General features: G+C 50.3%; 1 protein-coding gene across 1 annotated transcript; it reads left to right on the forward strand.

Moving 5' to 3' along the window:
• Positions 1-463: 463 nt before the first annotated feature.
• On the forward strand, positions 464-4,069 carry LOC119463765 (oocyte zinc finger protein XlCOF19). The gene is made up of 3 exons (XM_037724593.2): positions 464-703; positions 1,696-1,861; positions 3,546-4,069. Exons 1-3 carry the CDS (start codon positions 520-522, stop codon positions 4,036-4,038), a joined length of 843 nt encoding a protein of 280 aa, XP_037580521.2. The 5' UTR covers positions 464-519; the 3' UTR covers positions 4,039-4,069.
• Positions 4,070-22,774: the final 18,705 nt, after the last annotated feature.

The following is a 22,774-nucleotide window of genomic DNA, read 5'->3' on the forward strand; positions in this document are numbered from 1 at the left end:
ATATTTGCTATGTATATCTATTGCAGGTTCCTCTGGGTGACCCCCAGCGCGCAAATAAGACCGTGCCCGATGGGTTGTCTGTGCGCCGTTCAACCATAAAAGGCGCTCAGTACGGCGTGTTCACCTTGAAGCGGCTGCCGAAGAGGCTGTGCTTTGGGCCGTATGAGGGAGTGAAGGTGGACAGCAGCGCAGCAAACGGCTACACTTGGCAGGTGCGTGTTATGTGTGATCCCGCGTGTCAGCGTATCGCGCAAATCACAGGCACCCGATAGATACTAGTGCAACGAGTGTAATGATAAACTGTTGACTCTATGTATAACTCAATAAGACGGAAGGAAGGAACTGGACATGCAGTGACGTGTCTCGTCCCTTTGTGCTGAGTCTTGTGCAGCGCCGTCAGCTGACAGTTGATCAGATCGAGCTAGAGTTAGACCACTCGTGCGTTGTGGCCCGTTCCAGATCCGTCAGAACGGCCGAGTGTTCCTGGTGGACGGTCGCCCCCTGGACCGTTCCAACTGGATGCGCTACGTTAACTGTGCTCCAGAGCAAAGTCAGCAGAACCTGGCGGCGTTCGTGCGCCAGGGAGCCGTATACTACAGAACGTGCAAAGTGGTGAACGCCGCAGAGGAGCTGTTCGTGTGGTACGGTGACGATTTCGCCAAGCAGCTGGGTCTCATCGGCAAGGCAGGGGCACAAGACCAAGGTGCGTCGTCGTTCGTTTCTATACCGGCTGTTTTATTTAACTTGAACCGAGCCTTTACGGAAACTTGTTCTTTTTAGGCAAATGAAATCAACGACATTGTGGTCTTAGTGGTCCATGCGAATTTTTTTTTTCAAGGAGTTTTCTGAGGTTTTTTGAAGCGCTATATTTAGCTACTTCGCTAAGTTAAAGAAGGCAAGATTTAAAATATGCATTTTAGGGCACAAGCTTAATTGGTAAAGTTTCAGAGAAGCTAACATAGTATCCAACGAAGTATTTCCTAAGACCTAGGCCGGGATAATGCAACGGAAAACTATGTTGTCCGCGCGTGCGTTCCTTGTTGGCGCAATTAGCTCTCGTCTGCGTTCTAACTACGCCTCGGTAATCGCTATAAAGAAAGTAGCGCATAACAATAGAATAAATTCGAATGAAAAAACGTTGGCGGTAGTGAATTTCGAGCCTATATACGACCTCGCGCCAAGCGTGCACGCTCTGAAGCCGAGTGTCTTATAACCCACTGAGCTAAGCCAGTGCATCCTGGATAGCACGCCTTTGCACTCTGCTTTTATGACATCATGCTACTTGGACCGAAATTTCCATTGCCAAGACCGGCGTGACGAAAGCGATGACGTCGAAATCGCTGCGGCTTACTCGGGATTGTCCCCATGAGACTCCATAGCATTCGGGCGAGGTAGCATGACGTCACGGATCGAAGTGCACCGGCCTTGTGCTGCCTAGGAGACGTTGGCCGAGCGTCTCAACGCGCTCGCTTGCCCGCGAGGAGTTCATAACTCGACCGCTCAGCGGCGTTCAATTGGATATGAATGCATTCGCATTGACAACTCGTAAGAAGTGCTCATGTGTCCTCGCATTTTTTTTACCTTCTTAAGAGAACTTTTCTAAAAAAGAAATGAACAAAAAATGTACATAAATTAAGAAATGTACCTCGGTTATCGGGATTCACGATGTTTGTTTCTTCGTTTGTCTGTCTTAAGCGGCCGAGGTGGACGTCGCTGCTGCACCTGAGGTCTTCTCCTGTGAGGAATGTGACGATCAGTTCACCGTGAAGGAGTTGCTGGACAACCACCGGCGACGCAAGCACATGCAAAGGCCCCAAGGAAAGCACCAATGCGTCCACTGCCCCTACTCCAGCAACAAGAGGTGAGCGAAGATGTGGCAGGCACTTGATAGACTAATAATAATAATAGTAATAATAATAATAATAATAATAATAATAATAATAATAATAATAATAATAATCAATCATGCTTATTTAACGTGCCCAGGAACAACCCTAAGGTATGAGTGCTAATAATAATAATAATAATAATAATAATAATAATAATAATAATAATAATAATAATAATAATAATAATAATAATAATAATAATAATAATAATAATAATAATATTTATGTACACAAAAAAAAAGGGGGGGGGTATGTTGCTGTGTTTCTTGTTGGGTGTTATTCGCTGGCTGATGAGAAATAAGTATTCCTTTATTTTGACTACCGTATGTTTCAAATGCACAAATGTCAAACATGCTTGTGGTGTAGGCATACTTCCTCAAGTATTCTGGCATATAAAAGCATAGAAAGACGCTTACGGGTGGAAATAGTCCGGAAGTGCGGGCAACGTTCAACAGTCGTTGTTGTCTACAAGGGAGCGATGTTGGAAACTATGCGCACAGATATTGAACAATGGTGACATTATGGCTTGAACATGAACATTATAGTGCTTCAGAAAACTACCTGCGATATTCGAGCGTGCACAAGCTTTCGGAGAGTTCCATAAATCGACAATTTCAATCTTTTCTGTGAAATTTAGCACTGCGGTGTCATATCTTTAGTATGAAAACTGGTTCCTTTGTTATTAGTTTAGCCGTCGTGACACTTCAACTTCTAATAAAACTCAGAAAACATGTTTTGTTCGCTCTAAACAAAAGTAACAAATTTTAAACATGGCATTTTACAAGTTCGCACGGTATGCCTTAACATTTTGTAGCTTTCATACACAAAACAGGCATGAAATTTCTGTTGCACGTTATCAGACACAACGTTATCTGTTCATTTAGATGCAGGAAGTTTCGTGGGAGCCGACTAGGCGATCGTACAGAGGATATATTTCCAAGTTCGCACCTGAATAGACAAATCGAAGCGTAGCCCATACACTCTACGCACGCTAACTCTTAAAAACTTCTTATTGCTATTTTCATTTATTTATATAGCTAAACGGCGCTCATCACACACACACAAAAAAAAGAAACAGCAAGATCCTCGCAAGTTAGGTGGTTCTGATTCTTTTTCGTAAGCTCTCCAGATAACATCAGTGCTATGAAAATTTACAGAAGCAAGCACACAGCTTGAGCAATGTAGACGTCACACGTACATGATTTACGGTGACACACAGTACCGCAGATATATTGTTGACTCTGTAAATTTTACTCCAAATAATGCGCACTTTTGGCATTAGAATAATTTTAAACGCTTATTTATGCGCACGTAAAAGTTTGCATTTTCCTAAACGGTATGCGATGTATTCCGAGTGCACTTGAAATAGCATTCCTGCGTATTACTATTTTCTACCTTCGCGAATAGAGACAGCTTAATGCATACGAAAGAAAAGGCTCGGTAGAAATTCGTCGTCTGTATAGCACCTCCAAAATATCATTTCATAATTTTTCTCGTTTTTATTATTTTTAACCCTGAGCACCGGTTGAAATTTGTTTAAATTATGTCACCTTAAAGCGCCACATCGGATGTGGTGCAAATGTGGCAGGATAAGTCTACTGCCAGCATCAAAATGCAGCTCTGTTCACTTTCGTTTTTTCATCCCCACCATCGCAGGAACCATGTCGCCAGCCACGAGAGGATACATACGGGCGAGCGGCCGTTTGTGTGCCACGTCTGCGACAGAGGATTCAACCTGCGACAACACCTCAACAGCCACCTGCTTGTGCACACGAAGGAAAAGCCGTACGAGTGCCCAGACTGCGGCCAGCGATTCACACAGGCGTCAAGCATGGCGCGTCACCGGAGGGCGCAGCACTCGGGCGACCGCGCTCGACGGCACGCGTGCCCCGAGTGCGGTAAAGGGTTCACGCGTAGGTCTCATCTCACAACACACCTGCTGACCCACACGGGGGAGAAGCGGCACGCCTGCTCGGAGTGCGGGGAGAGATTCACTCAGCGCAGCGCTGCCAGGAAGCACGAACAGGTCGTCCACCGCCGCCAGTACCCGCTTCACTGCCCGCACTGCGGCAAGGGGCTTCAGACCATAACAAAACTGAGAAGCCACGTGCGCGCTCGTCACAACGACGAATACGACGACGACCAGTAGTAGGACGGCAGAAGACATTGCGCGAAACAAGTAACGCGCGGTACGAAAGTGAAGTAATATAACTTGGGGGGGGGGGGGGACTTTCGGCAGTTTTATGTAAATATAACTATTGCGAACATCCTTAAAGAGAAGGATTTTTCTCAAGCTCAGAGAAAAACTGTTCCCAGCTCCCCTTCTTTCATTTTTGTAAAGTGCGAAGCTACATGGAAGCACTTTAAAAATTTCGCAATAAAATAAATAAGTCAAAGCCTTGCAGTGTGTGAAAGAAATCGCACCAGTGGACCACCACTGGTGAGGGTTTTTTTTTTTCTTTTTTTTTTTTCTTTAGCCTTCCCTTCCGAGAAATCCCGTGAAGGGTTTCCTCGAAGCTCCGAGCTGTACTCTTGCGTAGAGGACAACTTCTCTCTTCCGAATCCACAGCTCTGCAAGTTGGCTGGCCTGCTAAGCTCCACAGCCACCAAGAATTCTCGTTCGCAGGGCCAGTCCTGTTCTGTACTATTGAAATGGAATGGGAATTCCAACCGGTGCCTCGCCGTGGGTTTCTTCCATGGAGCAAGTCGATATGAAGAATATATCTACGCGGATGTTTACGCAATCCGGCGTGAATGCGACGTAATATCGTGTAGAGAGTGGATGGACTGACACACGAAGTGGCATATAGGTATGTTAAGCACGAGTTCGCGAATAACTGGAAATCTGACTGCACAAAGAAATCGCGAATTACGTTTGAATAACGACAGAGAGCGAACTCTGTGCTTGTATGCATACGGTTAAGGTATACACACAATGGGACATCTTAACCTTACCGACGGCAATAAAGGCAGATATTCAGCGGCGCTGTTTCACAAATGAGCGTGACGCCGTTGGAAGGTCTGCGCCTATTCTTACGTTGAGCTTCCACATTCCGACGCCGTCCAGCCGCGAAAATGTCCAACCTCGCAGCGTACAACTCGACCTTTCTTCTCACGATTCATCTTAGAATGAGCTCTAAAATCCGTGCCTTAGACGAAATTGCAGTGCCGCAGTGCTTGGGAAAACTAAAAGTTTGTATTCAATTGAATTCGGGTGACTGCAATGTATATGCGTTTGCCAAACGGATGACGGATTGGGAGAAAATTCTGCAAGCAGGTGAGCGCACTGCTATTAAGTAATATATTTACGTTTTTTTTTTTTTTTGCATCTTGTAAAACTGTTTTTATATGTCCTAAACACGGGGAGGAGGAAAGGGGGGGGGGGTATGTTAAGTACGCCCAACGCTGCTTTGTGATGGTTATATAGTAACGTTTATGCAGCCCTATTTCTTTTTCTTTTTTTGTGGGTGGAAATGTTGAAACAAGGTCTGTCTCGTCTTGTGTAAGTTTTCTTTATACTGCTCACACACCCACACTCATCGCGTCCGAGCATCTGTCTAGCATCCCACATAAATGCTCCGTCATTCATTAAAAAAAAGGAAATACTGCTGATTTTAGCAAGTCTTAGTTGTCCATGTCAGGTGCTGTCCCCCACCCTCGTTTTTTTTTTTTTAATTTAGGGGGGAGTTGAAGGCTGAGGGAGTGTATTGTAATGTGTAAAATGCGCTTGTGGTGAAGTGCGGCCGACACCCGATGTGTTAGAAGATGACGACGAAGACGAGCGGTTTTCCTCGGCCTGAACGCGCGCGAGGGCGCAATAACAAAACACAATCGAAACAGCACTTATCGACCAATGACAAGAAAGCACGCTGGCGTTAGATGACGAAAGAAGAGGAGAAGGGCAGAGAGCGGAAGGACAGGCGGTGGTGACACGTCGATAAGTTAGTCATCATCAGCCTATACTTCTGTCCACTGCAGGGCGAAGGCCTCTCCCTGCGATCTCCAAATACACCCGTCTTGGGCTAGCTGATTCCAACTTGCACCTGCAAATTTCCTAACTTCATCACCCCACCTAGTTTTCTGCCGTCCTCGACTGAGCTTCCCTTCTCTTGGTATCCATTCTGTAACTCTAATGGTCCACCGGTTATCCATGCTACGCATTACATGGCCTGCCAGTCTGTGAGGGAGTACGTTTATCTAGGTCAATTCACGCATTTTGTTAAATTATAATTATTTTTCGTACCGTTATATTGAACTACCAGGTTCTTGGTCAATCCCACCATGAGTGGGTATGTGCCACTAACATCTAGGCTCTACATCCACGTCGATTGTGACTCGATCGGAGTAGTCAAGGCAGCTGGGGTTCAGAGTTCCGGGTCAAAGACTCCTGGGACACATGGCATGCGAGGCATCTAACGCGTCGGCGAGGTCATTACCGACGGCAACGTGGCTTTCACCAGCTGCAGCTGCCGGCGCTCGTCCCCTCGTTGGCAGAGACCCCGCAGATACCATACATATGCATTGCATGGTTGAGGAGGTGCAAAAACGGCGAGCTCTTGGAACCCATACCAGCAGAGATTGTAGCTCGCCGTGAGGTCTGGTCATGGAAACCACTGAATTTCTCACTATAATATAGTGAGAAAAGAAAATTCGGCCAGCTTGACACTAGCGGTGCCAAGTCTGAAGAAACAGCGGAGCTGGCCGACGTCCCTTAATTAGCAACTAGTTGATGTAGGCTTAACGTGGCTTATCTCAGCTTTTTCTAGGCAAGGTTGGGCTATCAGGGCGTAAGGCAAGGCTATAGCTATCATTGCAAGACTGGGCGTTGAAGCTTGGCTTGATTCTCGCGTTCTCGGTATTCCGGATCGGCGACGTCGCTTATCGGCGGCTTTGTTGGCGAGGTATACGCTGGGTCGGTACGAAGACGCGATTCATTTCCGCCCGTGACTTGAAGGAGCTTCTCTCGTCGAGCAGCCTCTTCTTCAGGCGTCAAGGTGCGCTTAGGTCGAGCCTAGAGTGCACTAGACAATGGTCGAGTGGGCCGAACGGCGCTCTCCCGTTGAGGCGCCGAATGTGAAAAAAGAGTGCGAGGGCGCTGCGAGCGAACTGGATTGAGGCGGAGACGCGCACCGCGGCATATTCAACGTACTTTCGCTGCGGGCTTCGAGGCCGATTGCGCATTGTACTCTCTTAAAATAGAGATTTATTTCAACTGAAAAATTTTTTACACCATTTTGCCAAACATATATATTTGAGGCATGGATTATACAACACGACGCCTTTAATTTTGCTGTCGTTGTCAAGCGCGTCGTCTGCTATAGCGAGCGCGCGTTCGATACGCGGACGCTGGCGGACGCCCAGTTTTTCTCGCAGAACGTCTGTGCAGTACATTTTTTTTTTTAGGTGCGAAGCACCTTATGCGCTCGGACTGTCGGGGTCTCCTGTCGTAGGCACGGTAAGCAAGCGGCTCGTGCTCGCGCTCGGCATGCGCTCGTGCCACTGCTCCCGCGTTCGTCGTCGTCGTCGTCGTCATCTTATACGGCTGTCTGCGTTGCCGCTCGTGATTCCAGCGTAAATTCCACTTCTGTCGTCGTAATGGGGAGGCCCCGTTTACGGGGTTATGAGCCATTCCTTAAGGCAGTATGAGCCCATTAGCGGTACCTCACTGCATGCTTCGCACCTCCCCAAGTTTCACGTTAGCGGAGCTGCATTTCGCTCAATGGGTCCTTTGACACTTACGCATGAAATTTAATTCCCACGTCCCGGTTCCGTCATGGGCGGAGCCACCAACTTGATTGGGGTGCCTTCGGCTCCCCCAATCTTTTTTCCTCGGGACCTTTCAATAAAGTTCTTGTCAACTGTCAACTGTCAACCGCTCAAACCAAGCCTACGACTTAACTCGTGCCAACTGCAATAAAAACTAAAACAGCAAGAAAGGCGTCCATAATGGCCAAATTTTTAATGTTTTAGTTACTTTGGTGCGCCCATGATTCTTCTCGGCTGGTACCAAATGTAGCTTTAGCCAGGTGAACTGCTGTTTTTAACACTGTCTTGTAAAATTAACTGGTAATAAGCCTCATATATATGCAACATGAAGCTACGTAAGAAAATTTATTGATATTGTGACATTTTACGCGCCCTTCTTGTTGGTGGTATATTGATCAGGGACAATTATAGTATGCAGCAATATTGGAGTGAACTAAACCAGGTTTATTACCTGCGTGTCGCGAAGAATGACCAACGCATGTCTAGGAAATTAATCAAAGGGTACGTAGATACAAATATTCACGATATATACGTAAGAGAAAAATAGGAAATATTCTAAATGCACTAATTGAAAAAGTGATCGAGAACTCCCTACCGGGATAAGCGCACGTGGTTGCAGTAACAAACATACTTATTAGTGAATACTGCACATAAAACTCTCATTCACAGAAATAATATTCATAGCAGGCGAAAACACCTTATATATATATATATATATATATATATTGTGACGGAAGCGAGGTGGAGGCGAAGGATATATTTACAAAATATATACAGAGGAGGCTAGGGCAAGAGATATGTCCGATCCGGCCCAAGAGCTAGCATCTTCATCGTCGTCTTTGTCGCGCCACCAAGCATCGCGTTGATCCATGTGTGGATCGCTCCGTAACATCACTCTCCGGCGGCTGAAGCGCCGTCCTGGCGCTTGTTATGAAGGCGAGGAGCTAGAAGAGCAGTATGGCTTCAGCTGGGAAACATGAACAACTTCAGTTCGCAGCGATGAGGTCGAAGAAGCAGGATCCAGGAGTTGCAATTTCGTAATTTACGTCACCGAGTTGACGAAGGACCTTGTAGGGCCCGGTGTAACGTGAGAGGAGCTTCTCTGATAGGCCGATGCGGCGGCATGGCGACCATAGGAGGACCAGAGAGCCAGGCGTGAAGTGCACGCTTCTGTGTCGGCTATCGTAACAGGACTTCTGGGCTGCTTGCGAAGCAGAAAGTCGATCGTGGGCAAGTTGACGAGCTGCACAGGCTCGAGCTGCGACGTCACTGGCGTATTCAGTAGGCGAATGAGGAGCCGAAGGAAGGAGAGTCTCGAAGGGTAATGCAGGATGTCGGCCAAACAGCAGATAAAACGGTGAATATCCGGCGGTGTCATGCCTCGAGGAATTGTACGCAAAGGTAACAAAGGGTAACGTGCTGTCCCAGTCACGATGATCTGGGGAAACATACATGGCCAGCATCTCGGTTAGCGTTCGTTTCAGGCGCTCGGTCAATCCATTCTTCTGCGGATGATAAGCGGTGGTGAGCTTATGTTCAGTGGAGCAAGCACGAAGGATGTCATCTACCACTCTTGATAGGAAGTACCTCCCGCGATCAGTGAGGAGCTGCCGAGGGGCGCCATGATGTAGAATTACGTCGTGTAGGAGAAAGTCAGCGACGTCTGTAGAACAGCTTGTCGGTAAAGCCCTGGTGATTGCGAAGCGCGTGGCGTAGTCTGTCGCGACTGCAACCCATTTGTTTCCCGAGATGGACGTAGGGAAAGGGCCTAGAAGGTCAAGGCCGACGCGGAAGAATGGCTCTGCAGGGATATCAATAGGTTGTAGCTGACCTGCAGGCAGCGCTGAAGGGCACTTGCGGCGTTGGCAGCGTTCACAAGCAGCGACGTAGCGGAGCACAAAACGGTACATGCCAGGCCAGAAAAACCGGCGTCGGATGCGGGCGTAAGTACGCGAGACACCTAGGTGACCTAGTTGGTACGTCGTGAAGCTGGTGAATAACAGTGGAGCGAAGATGGCGAGGTAGGACAAGCAGAAGCTCTGGGCCATCTGAGCTGAGATTACGACGATACAGAACGTTGTCGTGTAGCTCAAACAGGCGAACAGAATGGTCTGGTGATGGAGAGGTAAGACGGTCGACGATGAGCCGTAAGGACGCGTCTCGTCGCTGTTCGGTGGGGATATCATCCAAAGCAAGGATGGACAGTACGCAGGCGTCGGGGTCAGGGTCAGTGAGGTCGGGAGCATCAACAGGGTGACGTGATAAGCAATCAGCGTCCTGGTGCAATTGTCCAGACTTGTAGTGCACAGCAAACGAGTATTCTTGAAGCCGTAATGCCCAGCGGCCGAGACGTCCAGACGGATCCTTGAGCGACGAAAGCCAGCATAGAGCATGATGATGGTCTGTAATTACAGAAAAAGTTCGGCCAAACAAGTAAGGTCTGAATTTGGTGACAGCCCACACTAAAGCCAGGTACTCGCATTCTGTGATGGAAAAGTTTCGTTCGGACGAGGACAGAAGGCGACTGGCGTAGGCGATGACACGTTCCTTGCCGTGCTGTGTTTGGCCAAGAAAAGCCCCAATTCCATGACCAGTGGCATCAGTGCGAAGTTCCGTAGGCGATGAGGGGTCGAAATGGGCCAGTATTGGTGGTGTAGTGAGTAGGCGGGCGAGGGCAGAAAACGAAGCTGCTTGTTCGGGTCCCCACACGAAAGGAACGTCCTTCTTCAAGAGTTCCGTAAGAGCGCGGGCGATGTCCGCGAAGTTCCGGACAAAGCGACGAAGGTAGGAACATAATCCTACAAAACTGCGGAAGTCTTTGGCTGAACGCGTCACGGGAAATTGTTGCACTGCTCGCACCTTGTCGGGGTCTGGTTGAACACCGGCAGCACTGACAAGGTGACCGAGCATTGTTATCTCACGCCGCCCGAAACGGCACTTGGCGGACTTCAGCTGAAGGGTGGCTCTTCGGAAGACGGCAAGAACAGCCGATAAACGGGTGAGGTGGCTCTCAAACGTAGGCGAGTAGGCAATCACTTCGTCTAAATAGCATAGACAGATGGACCACTTATATCCCCGCAGCAGAGAGTCCATCATACGTTCGAAAGTTGCTGGGGCATTACACAGTCCGAACGGCATGACCTTGAATTGGTATAGGCCATCGGGCGTAATAAAGGCAGTTTTTTCGCGGTCCATAGGGTCGACTGAAATCTGCCAATAGCCAGACCGAAGGTCGATGGAAGAAAAATATTGGGCTCCATGAAGGCAGTGAAGGGCGTCATCGATACGAGGCAAAGGGTAGACGTCTTTATGAGTGACTTTGTTCAAATTTCGATAATCAACGCAGAAACGCCAGCTGCCATCCTTCTTTTTCACGAGAACGACAGGGGAGGCCCACGGGATAGATGAAGGTTCTATGACGTCTTTTGTGTATGCGATACGCGATATGGATGTCGGCGTATAGGAGTGGCGTCACCAGTGTTGATGCGATGAGCCACGACTGATGTTTGGCCTAGAGGATGGCCGTCAAAATCAAAGATGTCGCGATAGGACGCCATGCAGGACCCGGTAGAGATCTTTGGCTTGCGCCTGGGTCAGATCGGGAGCAATCATCTTGTTAATGTCGTCGAGAGACGAAGGCGCGAAGTTAGCCGAGCAAGAAGGCGGTGAAACATCGGCATCCAAAGTGGCAATCTCGTAGGGGTCAAGCACGGAAATGGTGGCCAGCGACATGCCTTGCGGGATAACCTGAGTCAACAGCTAGGCTGACGTTGAGAAGCGGCACGACCACCGTATTGTCAGCAACGGAAACAATGGTGTGAGCCAGGGCGACATCGCGGGCTAACAGGACGTCGATAATCGGAGACAAGACATAGTCGCCATCGGGAATATCGCGTGAAGACGTCAAAGTAACGTATGTAGCAGCTTGAGGCGGCAAACGAACGTGGTGGCGAGAGCATAAGCGTGGCGTTATGTCGGCTGGACTGTCGGGAGGATGGGGCAGCTCAAGCTGAAGAGCACCGGTCGCATAATCAATGAGGGCAGAATGGGTGGACAAAAAATCTAAGCCGAGGATAAGGTCATGGGGGCACTTCTCGATGACGGCCAATTCGACAGAAGTGGGATGGCCAGCAATGCAGACGCGGGCGGTGCACATCCCAAGAACGGCAGGAGTCCCTCCATCAGCGACGCGGAGGATGCGGGAGGCGGCAGGCATGAGCACTTTATGAAGCCGTCGACGAAAATCTGCACTCATTACAGAGATGTGGGCTCCAGTATCGATGAGTGCAGAAACAGTTACGCCATCAACATCAACATCTAACGAGCTTCGTCTTGTCGGCAGCGTCAGAAGAGGATTTGTGGTGGCAGTCGTCAATGCAGCGTCGCCTCCTGGCGCTGCATTGTTTAGTTTTCCTGATAGGCACGAGCAGGGTTGAAGGGGGACGACGGGCGGCGAGTCTGTGGTGAGCGAGACGACGGGCGACGGCTTGGAGGCGAGCGTGACTGGTGACCACGCGGCGACGGGGAGCGGCTACTTATGCTGGGGGAAACATCGGCGTTGGGTAAATAGGACTGGGTTGAAGGCGGAAAGCGGGTGCCCTCGGGACGGCGGTAAGGGGTAGACAGCGTGAGAGGCGCTGAGGACCAGCGGGTGGCGCAATAACGGGCTACGTGGCCGATACGGTGACAAGTAAAACATATCGGTCGATTGTCAGGGGTTCGCCACGCAGCAGGGTCGCGATATCGAGTAGCGTATCGCTGCTCTTGATAGGAAGAGGGCGGATGCCACGAAGTTTGTGTTGGGCTGGCAACGGTGCACACCGAGTGAATGCCCATGTCGGCGAGCTCCTGCCGGACAATGGCTTGAACGAATGGAGCCGTAATCGAGCTCGAGTCACCGGCGTGAACTGGAGCAGGGGTCATGGCCTCAAGTTCGCGGCGTACAATACGCGTCAGCTGATCTGGTGGAACTGACGGTTGTGCAGCTGTGCGGTCTTCGCAAGAGGACGTTGACGCCGTGTTGGGAAGCCGGGCAAATGAGTGGCCAATGCGCCGGCTTTTAGCCTGCTCAAAGCGCCGGCACTCCTTTATAATAGCGTCGACTGTAGAACAGTTTCTACACATTAAAAGGTTGAAGGCGTCGTCGGCGATCCCTTTCAAGATATGCCCAACCTTGTCGTCCTCCGGCATCTCGGCGTCGGCCTTTCGGCATAGCGCTAATACGTCTTCTATGTACGCGACGTAAGACTCAGTGGCCGTCTGCGCACGTGACGCGAGCGTCTTCGTCGCGGCGATCTTCCGGCCAATGGGCTTCCCAAACAATTCTCAGAGTTTTTCTTTGCAGGTGTCCCAGCTCCCAATCTCAGCTTCGTGATTATCGAACCATACCTTCGCAGTGCCTGTCAGGTAGAAGATTATATTTGCCAACATCATGGTAGGGTCCCATCGGTTGTTCTTACTCACGCATTCGTACTGCACCAGCCGGTCTTCAACATCCGCGTCGCCGGAACCGGAGAACGTGCCAGGATCCCGGGGTTGCACAAGCACGACCGTTGAAGTGGCGGGTGCTGATGCAGACGCTGTGTCTTCCGCCATTGCAGACAGATGTCCGAAACGACGGCCGCTGCGAAGTTCCGTTGCGAGGCGAGACGTAGCCCGCACCACCACCAAAGTGTGACGGAAGCGAGATGGAGGCGAAGGATATATTTACAAAATTTATACAGAGGAGGCTAGGGCAAGAGATGTTGTTGTTGTTGTTGTAGCCTATCACGCCTGTGGCTCCTACCCACGGAGGGGGATTGGCCAAGAAATGGGTGGATTATTCCAAATTAATATTGAGATGTCCGATCCGGCCCAAGAGCTAGCTAGCATCTTCATCGTCGTCTTTGTCGCGCCACCAAGCATCGCGTTGATCCATGTGTGGATCGCTCCGTAACAATATATATATATATATATATATATATATATATGCAAGTGTTACTGATATACTTAACGACACCGAATAGTCGTTTCCGTTTGAATGTAACGCATAACAGCACTATTGAAGTCTCAAAAGTCAGTGACTGATGCAAGTGAGGACTGTTATTCCGATTGATTGTGCTGCCGGGGAGTCGGTGGCTGTTGCGCAGAGGCGCAATTCCCGAGAGAATTAACCAACGTTGTTAATGAGTCCTGCCTAACAAGTTCCTAGCGGTCATTCAATATAACGCCCCGTTTTGGGGCATATCCTGTAGAGCTGCTAACTTGATTCAGGCAACGAAAACTTTTTTGACAGTCTCACCATGTTTGCAACCCATTAAAACTGGGTGCTCTCCGGTGGTACGACACTTATACTTCAACGGACGCAGCAGATGTACACATACCTCTACGTGTATCTGAGATATTCCATTCCTTTAATTGCTTCATTATTGCCGTTGTAACAATGCACCGGATAACTGAAAGCTGCCGTTTATAATACACAAGCTGTTGAGCGGACATACATTTGGGAACGGCATTACGTTTATGTATGAAATATAGGATAAGCGTAACATATGGTTTTCTCAGAAATCAGACTCGAGAATAATTTATTTTGTTTACACCCCTAGAAAAAAAGCCGAAGAACGCAGCCACCTGCTTTCTTCTTTTTTTTTAATTTAAACAAATTCTTTAATTTTACGTGGCAAAACCACGATATGATTATGAGGCACCCAGTTTAGTTTTCACCACCTGGGGTTCTTTAACGTGCACCTAAATAGAAACACACGAGTGATTTCCATTTCGTTCACTCCGAATTCCGCGACCTCCAGTTTAACAGCGCAACGCCGTATCCACTATATAGCAACTAACACGGCCGCTACATAAAAAAAAAAAAAAAAAAAAAAGGTGCGGCCCGTTGCCTGGCGCCGAAACGGCGTCTCGGGCCTAGTTCTCCTCGCGCCCGCTCTGGCGCCACTGCTCTGGTACAGCCGTTCACGTAGAAGCGCTTCCATAGCCGCGTTGGTACGCGCGACAGTGACTCTAATGAGGCTGTAAACAACGCTTCTTATAATTGCACATTACATGTTGAATACTGAAGTCGTTATTAGAAGTGCCGATTACCCCACATATGTGAAAAGTCTGCCCTAGGAGTGCCAATCTTTGGTATGGAGTGGGCCTCAATGTTCTCCATGAAGGTTGCCCGCTCGACTCACCTGAAATGAAAAGAAGCGCTCTATTACGAATAATCGGGAGTAGATTTACGTGTTTCTTCAAGACGAAGCAGTGAGTGATGCAGGCACTGAGGAGGGTGGCCAAACAGCCGTGACGCATTTTCTCCTGAAATTTAACTTTTCCTCTATCTCTCTGTTTTCCGCCATCTGACAAGTTCGGCAAGTTGGGCAGGTTAGTAAAGATGTCTGACTTGAAATCAATATCAAGAGAGAGAATAAACTTTTATTCACAAAGGCAAGGTAATTCTTCCTCGTTGGTGGGGCCCTCAGTCCAGGGCTCCATTGCCTTGCACAACCTGCGAGCCCGCTGGACCAGCTGTTGCTGTTCCTGTCGGCCTAAGCTGAGCAGTGCAGACTCCCAAGAGGATGGGGTGGGGTTGGGGATAGGAGGAACGCCCCGTTGACTAGAGCATTCCCACGTGGTATGATAGACTATTGGTTTGGATCCACAGTAAGGGCAGTAGGAAGGGTATAATATAGTGGGATGAAAGAGATGAAGCATATAGAGGCAAGGGAATGAATTAGTCTGCAGTTGCCGCCAAGCGACGGCATCTGCTCTGTTAAGTGAAGGATGAGGAGGATGATACGTATAATGGCTCTGTCGGTAGTACTCCAGCATTGCGTTGTAGCTTAGTGGTTCTGTCAGTGCGCCGTCTGAATTGGACAGCTCTTCCGATGGAGCCCGGCCGGTCAGACCTCGGGCAACCGCATGAACGCGTTCATTTCTATGGAGAGAGGCGTGTCCAGGAGCCCAGACGATGCGCACCATACGTAACGTGGACGGCGAGACAGAAGACAGGATATTGTGAGTATGCGCAGCCACAAGTCCCTGCGCGAAGACACGGCAAGCAGCCTGTGAGTCTGTCACTATGGTGACAGAGGCGTCCTGTGGGGGTAATGTCGAGGCGTGGACAATGGCCAGAGCAATAGCTCCCTCCTCTGCCGCACCACCGTCCGTAGTGCGAAGTGTGGCAGACGCGACGAGCGCGTCTGTGTTGTCGATCACCGCTAGACACATGGCGGGCTTCTCTGGGTAGCGTGCTGCATCAGTCTAAAGAACTTGTAAGTCTGTAGTGCCATCGCCAAAGACGCGTGTCATGGCCTGAACTCGGGCACGTCGACGGCCGGCATGGCCGTGGCGATTCATGTTGCGTGGAATCGGAGCCACATTAATGAGAGCGCGAATATTAGGAGTGAGTTTATGTGGCGGTACCTGTGTGGGTTTTTCAGGAATGGGGTAGCCAAGACGAGAGAGGATGGCGTAACCCTGACGGGTTTGCCTAAGACGCTGGAGCTGACTGTTGTGCTGGGCCTCGAGCAGTTCGGTTATGGTGTTGTGGACACCAAGCTGAAGAAGGCGTCGTGTAGAAGCGTGTGGAGGTAAGCCGAGAGCCGCCTTCACCGCCGTCCGTAGAAGGACGTCCATCTTTTCGGTTTGAGTAAGCGCGAGATTATGATAGGGAAGGTGATAGGTGAGCCGACTAACTATGACAGCTTGTGCTATGCGGAGGACATCCTTCTCGCGAAGGCATCTCCTGCGATTGGTGATGCGGTGGATCATGTGTGTAATTTGTGTTATCTGCTGAGTCAGAAGGTGCGTAGTGTGTGAGGCCTTGCCATCAGCCTGAATGTGGAGGCCTAAAATGCGGAGTCGAGGTACCTGAGGGATACGACGGCCATCAAGGAACAGTGAAATATCAGAAGAATCGTCGGTTCTGCGGCGCCACTTGTGTACCGCTAACAAATCTGACTTTTCGACTGAGCACGTAAGGCTCCCGGTGGCAGCATAGTCTTGTACAACCGAGAAGGATTTTAAAAATGCATTTTTTATCTTCCTTGTGTACAACAGATGCAGCTCCCTGCATGGAGAGCATCCTGAATGGTTCCGTCTGAGCCTTTGGTTGCCCAGATTGTAATGTCATCTGCGTAAATGGCATGCTGGATGAGTAGCGCGTTAAGAAACGGTGACAAATTAAGATACGCATAAATGACAAGCGTTTGTTCTGTGTACGTTTCTTCCTTCTGTCTCCATTCTTTCTTTTTTTACGCGCTGCTCATCTTAGATCTTGCCCGTGTTTCTAATGGGCATGTCTCTCCCAACAACTCCACTCACCTACGTGCTTGGTATGAAACTCACCTTGTTTACCCATCTCCTTCCCTCCCCCCACCCCCCCCCCCAAAAAAAAAGCTTTGGTTACGTGCCTGCATGTACGTTTTTAAGTGACGAATTTGAAACCAGACATGAACGTACGTGAGCGCGTGGAAAATTGATAACTCTATGGCAGGCGACAGACGTGTTAAATGATTCGACGAACATTGAGCTTTGACTGAACAAGTAACTCAGCGCAATATAAAAGACAGAAACAAGAAAGGGAGAACAAGGACAAGCGCTTGTCCTTGTTTCTCCCTTTCTTGTTTCTGTCTTTTATATTGCGCTGAGTTACTTGTTCAGTTATGCAGAACCAACTAGCCCAACAATTAACTATTGAGCTTTGAGCTTTCCATTGAGCTTTCAAAATCACGTGCCCTATTGCGTCATCAGCTGGATTCATTCGCCGGCGTTTCCTGGGCTGCGCGCTCTTTTTTTTTTTTTTTGCATGTACTGCGGATAACCAGGAAACACAGTCGGGACCGCAGTCGGGACCGCAGTCGGAAGCAAAAGCCTATTCTTCGTGTCTATAAAATGTAATGAACACACCAGCGACATGTCGCTTGACTCCCACTTGCTTCATTTCCCTGACGGCCCTTGGCGAGAAATATTCTTCAGCCACGCTTTCCGACGCTGTAGATTGCAGGGGAATTCGTGCTACTTCACAGTGGGCCTCTTCGATTATTCGTTCCTGACAGTCCCGGACTGCCCGAGACGGTGCTTTCAGCCAATGAGCGTTGCGTATGCAGCCTTTCTGACAGTCCGGGACGCGTATTACTATTTGCGCCCCCGTACAGCGCTCGACCGTTGGCGCCACGCTGCGCCGCTCGCGCGTACCGCGTTTTTAGGTGGTTGCTTTCACCGAGGGCGCTCGAACGCAATCATATGGTTCGCTTGCTTGCCGTCTTTGCAAGTGTGGCTGTATGGCCGAGTGGTTACGGCGCTCGCTTCGGGAGTATGTATAGGCGGCAATAAAGAAAAAAAAAAGAGAGTATGTATAGGCGGGTTCGAATCCTGCCTTAGCTCGGTTTTAGTTCTTTTTTTAAATCTTAATATCACGCTTTTCCTTTTGTTTTCCTCTGTCTGCCAGCGCGGTCGTTTGAACCCCGGCGCCACGGCGGAAGCCGTGGTGCCGGGCGCCGACGCGAAGCGGCGGTCGTTGGGGTGTTGCGGAGCGCAGCGTAGCAACACCCCAAATAAAAAAATACTGCTCCAGTCAGGTAGACTGCTCCCTCCCTGATAGTGAGATTATATTTGGATCATCAAAACAGTGATGCGTTTATTTAGGAATACCACCGATCCCCTAACAGCAGGCTAGTCACCCCCAACCCAGCGTGTTCTCCGTCAACGCCTCCTCCGTTCCAACGGCGGCGGCTAGAAACGTGGTACGCGCGAGCGGCGCAGCGCGGCGCCAGCGGTCGAGTGCTGTACGGGGGCGCAAATAGAAATACGCGTCCGGGACTGTCAGAACGGATAATCGAAGAGGCCCAGTAGCGTCTTTTCTCGCATTCGAGTCGCACAGCGACACAACAGCTTCGCGGCATCATACCGCTAGAAAAAACCGTCTGCCACACACGCGCACACCAAAGAACCGTACTCAAGCACAGGAAAGGTAAGTGGTTCTAGAGGGAAAGGGAACATCAGGCAATCTGCTCTCTCTCTCTCTTTATCTCTCTCTCTCTCACACACACACACACGAGAATGTGCACGCACATTGTAGCACGAACCGGCGTCTCGGAGCCGCTCCCACTTACCCCTCCCCGTTGGCGCTGAGCCGTGCTCCCTCAAGGGCTGCAGAAGATAGCGCCAACCTTTCCCTTTCCCTCACGAACCACTTATCATCAGTGGCGTCCTCACCAAAAACGGCGGCCGCAACGCAGCAGGCCGCAATTTTTTTTTTTTTTTATGTAGCGGCCGTGCCACTAATTAGGCCGCCGCGCCGGATTTCTTTCTTTCTTTTTCGAAGTATCGATAGGAATAAAAAAATTCACGCACGGCTTACGGCCAAAGATTAACATATAGAATGACTAGCTAAAACCGTTTTTGGTGCTCGAGGTCCGACCGCATAAATGACCCCGTACCAATTATTCCGCATTCCGTTACGCAAGGAAGGCGGAAACTTGAGTGGAATGTTGCACTGCAGCTTTTATTGCGATAGCAACTATATGGACACTCCAAAGCGGATTTCCGCCATCGGCGTCGTCGTCGCCTTCCGGTTCCGTATGACGTGAACGGCGATGAAATCGTCGCGGCACTCCGGACGCTGTATGTGCGAGTGAAAGGGCGCGAGGGACGCGAGCTTTCATGGGGAGCGAACGCACGTCGGAGAGCAAACGCGCGTTCTGCGCCGTGCTCCCTGATGATATGATAAGTGGTTCTTGAGGGAAAGGGAAAGGTTGGCGCTATCTTCTGCAGCCCTTGAGGGAGCACGGCTCAGCGCCAACGGGGAGGGGTGAGTGGGAGCGAAAGAAGGGATGCAGAATTAAGCGTTTCTTTCCTCCTTTACAATCACCATATATAGAGAGCAAACGCGACTTCTTCGGTCGCGCAAAAGGTCGTGGGAGGACGGTAGGGAGGGAGGGAGGGGAGGCGACGTTTAACTGCGGCACCAAATGCGTATTTATATAAAAACGTTGCGAGGCGAGAAGGTGGGTAAGATTTACGACGCTGCTCGACGAGTGTCTCATTCTGATCTCGTCGAAAACCTCCGAGCCGCCCCCAGAGGCACCGGCAACAGTCACCAACGCCGCGCGCGTTCGTTGCGAACTCGGGCAAAACGCCGACGGCGTCGACAACAATTCTGCGCGTTGCTGCTGCTGCTGCATGTCCAAGTTTGTAAAAAAATATAGGAGGCTATGGTACAGCTGATAAAACTACTATCCGTACTCCGTATAGCACTCTACTAATTTACTATCGCAATTGATGCTTCGCCTTTCGGGTGAAACTGCGACAATTTTTTTTTCTATAACAATACTTCCCGTAAATCTGAGGGCAAGGCGCCGGATGGGGCAGCTATCTTTTATTTGTTTGAAGCGGCAAGCAGGAAGGTTACATATGTTTCGCCTTCTGCGTTTCGCAGGACCTACTGATGAAAAACTTTATGCGCAACAATAAACACGAGATACATGCTGCTTGAAAAACGAGAAAAATATTCTCCAAAGGGAACTGTACATGCGAAATGAAAGCTGACACTGCGGCCGCAATGCACGCGCAATCACCGAGCGGCATCAAAAAAATAAATATAATAAAGAAGATAAAGATAGGAATTAACTCTTAAGGCATGCATATGCATGTGATATGCAATTATGAACACCATTTGAGCGGTCTGAACGCAAATAAAAGCGCGCGAAGTAGTACGAATGACCCTGCCGTATCGCCAGCAGTTTCCAGCGGCGCGACCTTGATGCGGCCCAATCCACTTCGATCGCATCGCCGTCACAGTATTTTTAGTCGTCGGCGCCTCACTGCAAAGCATACGCCGCCCCAGCCGCTCGTCCCACTCAACCATATTCTAGGGGCCTCTAGTCGAGCCATATCTCGATAGAGCGGTGAAATGCCCGGACGCCGCCGCGCGCACGTTTTCATTAGCGCAGTCTCATGACTCTGCTGAACACGTGCTCGGCGAAGCTATGACGTCAATGACCAGGTTCCTCGCGGGCATAGCCAACACCACCTTGGCCGCTTGGCGCGCAGCGCGCCGCGCGCTATGCTCTCGCGCTATGCGTTTCTCTGGTCGAAACCAGCCAAGCCGCCGCCAGAGGCATCCGCTGCAGTCACGGACACCGCCAGGGCACCGGCGCGAGCGCGGGGGAAACGCGGACGGCGTCGGCAGCAGCTCTGCGCGTTGCCTCGTTGGTGATGCGGTGCGCGTTTGTTATCCGAAAGGGCGTCCCACACATCTTTCAAAAGCGGGGCTGTTTTAAGCTCTTGGTTGCGCCGCGTAGTGCGAACAAAAACTGCTCCTGGCGATGACGTCACCGCGCGTAGCCTAGCAACCACCTCGCGGAGCGGCGTGTGCTTCGCCTCCTCTCCGTGCCGTGCACATGTTGCCGTGATATGGGACGTTAAGGAGAAGAATATTACGGTTACATCAGCTGCAGTCGCCGGGAAGCGAGAGAAGCAGTCAGGGATCTTTGAATGATATCGCTTAAAGTAGAAGCTTAGGTGTCCTCCAAGTTTTTTGTGCATTGCTCTCAGAATGTTTACATTGTGGCAAGCCACCTAGCACCTTCATCGGGAGTCTTGTGAGCACGCCAAGCCCACGCCTTTTGCCGGGCTTGTTCAGCTCGTGGCCGGCGCTTGGCGACGACTCGTCCTTGGCCTGCCGCCGCTTGCGTCGCTGCTCCGTCCTTCTCGCTCGGCCTCTCGATCACGCGACGAACACGGCACGTCCACAGCACATGCAGAACCTGTAGCATTGCAACTACCAGAGGAGGTGAACCTAGCGCGACCCCGCATATACCCTGCACCTGCGCGACGCTTCGCCTCCTTTCTCCTTCCCCGCTTCGCTCAACACCACCTAGACTTTCCTCAAGGTGGAATCCCGCGGTCAGCGCACATCCTCCGCACTTTCCCTTGCTACAGTGTACTAGAATATAAGGGCAGTGGGCTAAGCAGCGCAGGGCGCACCTAAAGTCCCTAGATATTTCTTTTGCTTTAAAAAAAGAGCAGAACATCTAGGTACTTTAGGCGCGCCAAGCCACCGATGTCACCTTGGAAACGACGCAACATTGATCTCGACGATGCGACGCCTGGTGTGCCCCAGAGAAAGCGCATATTGCAATATATGCAAAGAGACACTGCAAACATGCACAGCGAGCACTGCGGCGTCGAAGCACGAACGGAAAGGGCGCGAACACGGTTGCGGACGCTGCATTGACCTCGACGGTGCATGGTGCCACGGCGCGTTGAATGTCTGGCGGTGGCTGGCCCACACCGGCCGCGTTTTATTATTGTAGCGTTCGTTCTAGTGGCGGAAATTCTTGCAGTAGTGGGGGTGTGGCATGACGGCTTTTGATCTCGGTGAAGTGTGGTGGTGCAAACAAGCGGATACTGCTCGCTTTTGAACCTCGGTGCTGCGGCGGAAGCCGCAGTGCCGGGCGCCGACGCGAAGCGGCGGTTGTTGGGGTGTTGCGGAGCGCAGCGTAGTAACACCCCAAATAAAAAATACTGCTCCAGTCAGGTAGACTGCTCCCTCCCTGATAGTGAAATTATATTTGGATCATCAAAACAGTGATCATCAAAACAGTGATGCATTTTTAGGAATATCATCGTTTCTCTCTCGCACCCTGTAAATCCGCTTGTTTACACCACCACAGTTCACCGAGATCAAAAGCCGTCATGCCACACCACCACTACTGCAAGGATTTCCGCCACTAGAACAAGCACTACAATAATAAAGCGCGGCCGGCGTGGCCCAGACACCGCCCAACATTAAACGCGCCCTAAACGATTCGCTCCCTACGCACGTACGAGGTGCGCTCGGCAAGGTCGCTGCGCGCGGTCCTGGGGAGAAAGAGAGCCACGCTTAGTAACTAGCACCCGCCGCGCCAGAGCAGTGCCTCAAAAGTCCCTAAGCGATTATGTCCCTAAGCGCCTAGAACCTCCCCGATTGCCATGACAACACGTGTTAAGCGGAAGTCACGTGACCCGCAGTGCCACGCCCCCGCTGTATCTTCTAGCAATTGGAAAGTCGCTGCCGGGAAGCGTGAGAAGCGGTCAGGGTTCTTTGAGTGGTGTCGCGTTCCACTCTTAAAGGCGAAGCTTAAGCATCCTCCATTTTT

The sequence above is a fragment of the Dermacentor silvarum genome, chromosome 9 (assembly GCF_013339745.2).
Source record: "Dermacentor silvarum isolate Dsil-2018 chromosome 9, BIME_Dsil_1.4, whole genome shotgun sequence".
Taxonomy (NCBI): domain Eukaryota; kingdom Metazoa; phylum Arthropoda; class Arachnida; order Ixodida; family Ixodidae; genus Dermacentor; species Dermacentor silvarum.

Bases quoted from the DNA above. Each gene is read 5' to 3' on its own strand.
- LOC119463765 (XM_037724593.2), top strand. From the start codon at position 520: ATGCGCTACGTTAACTGTGCTCCAGAGCAAAGTCAGCAGAACCTGGCG. The intron at 704-1,695 runs GTGCGTCGTCGT...GTCTGTCTTAAG, and splicing joins GGCAGGGGCACAAGACCAAG to CGGCCGAGGTGGACGTCGCT. The intron at 1,862-3,545 runs GTGAGCGAAGAT...CCACCATCGCAG, and splicing joins CCCTACTCCAGCAACAAGAG to GAACCATGTCGCCAGCCACG.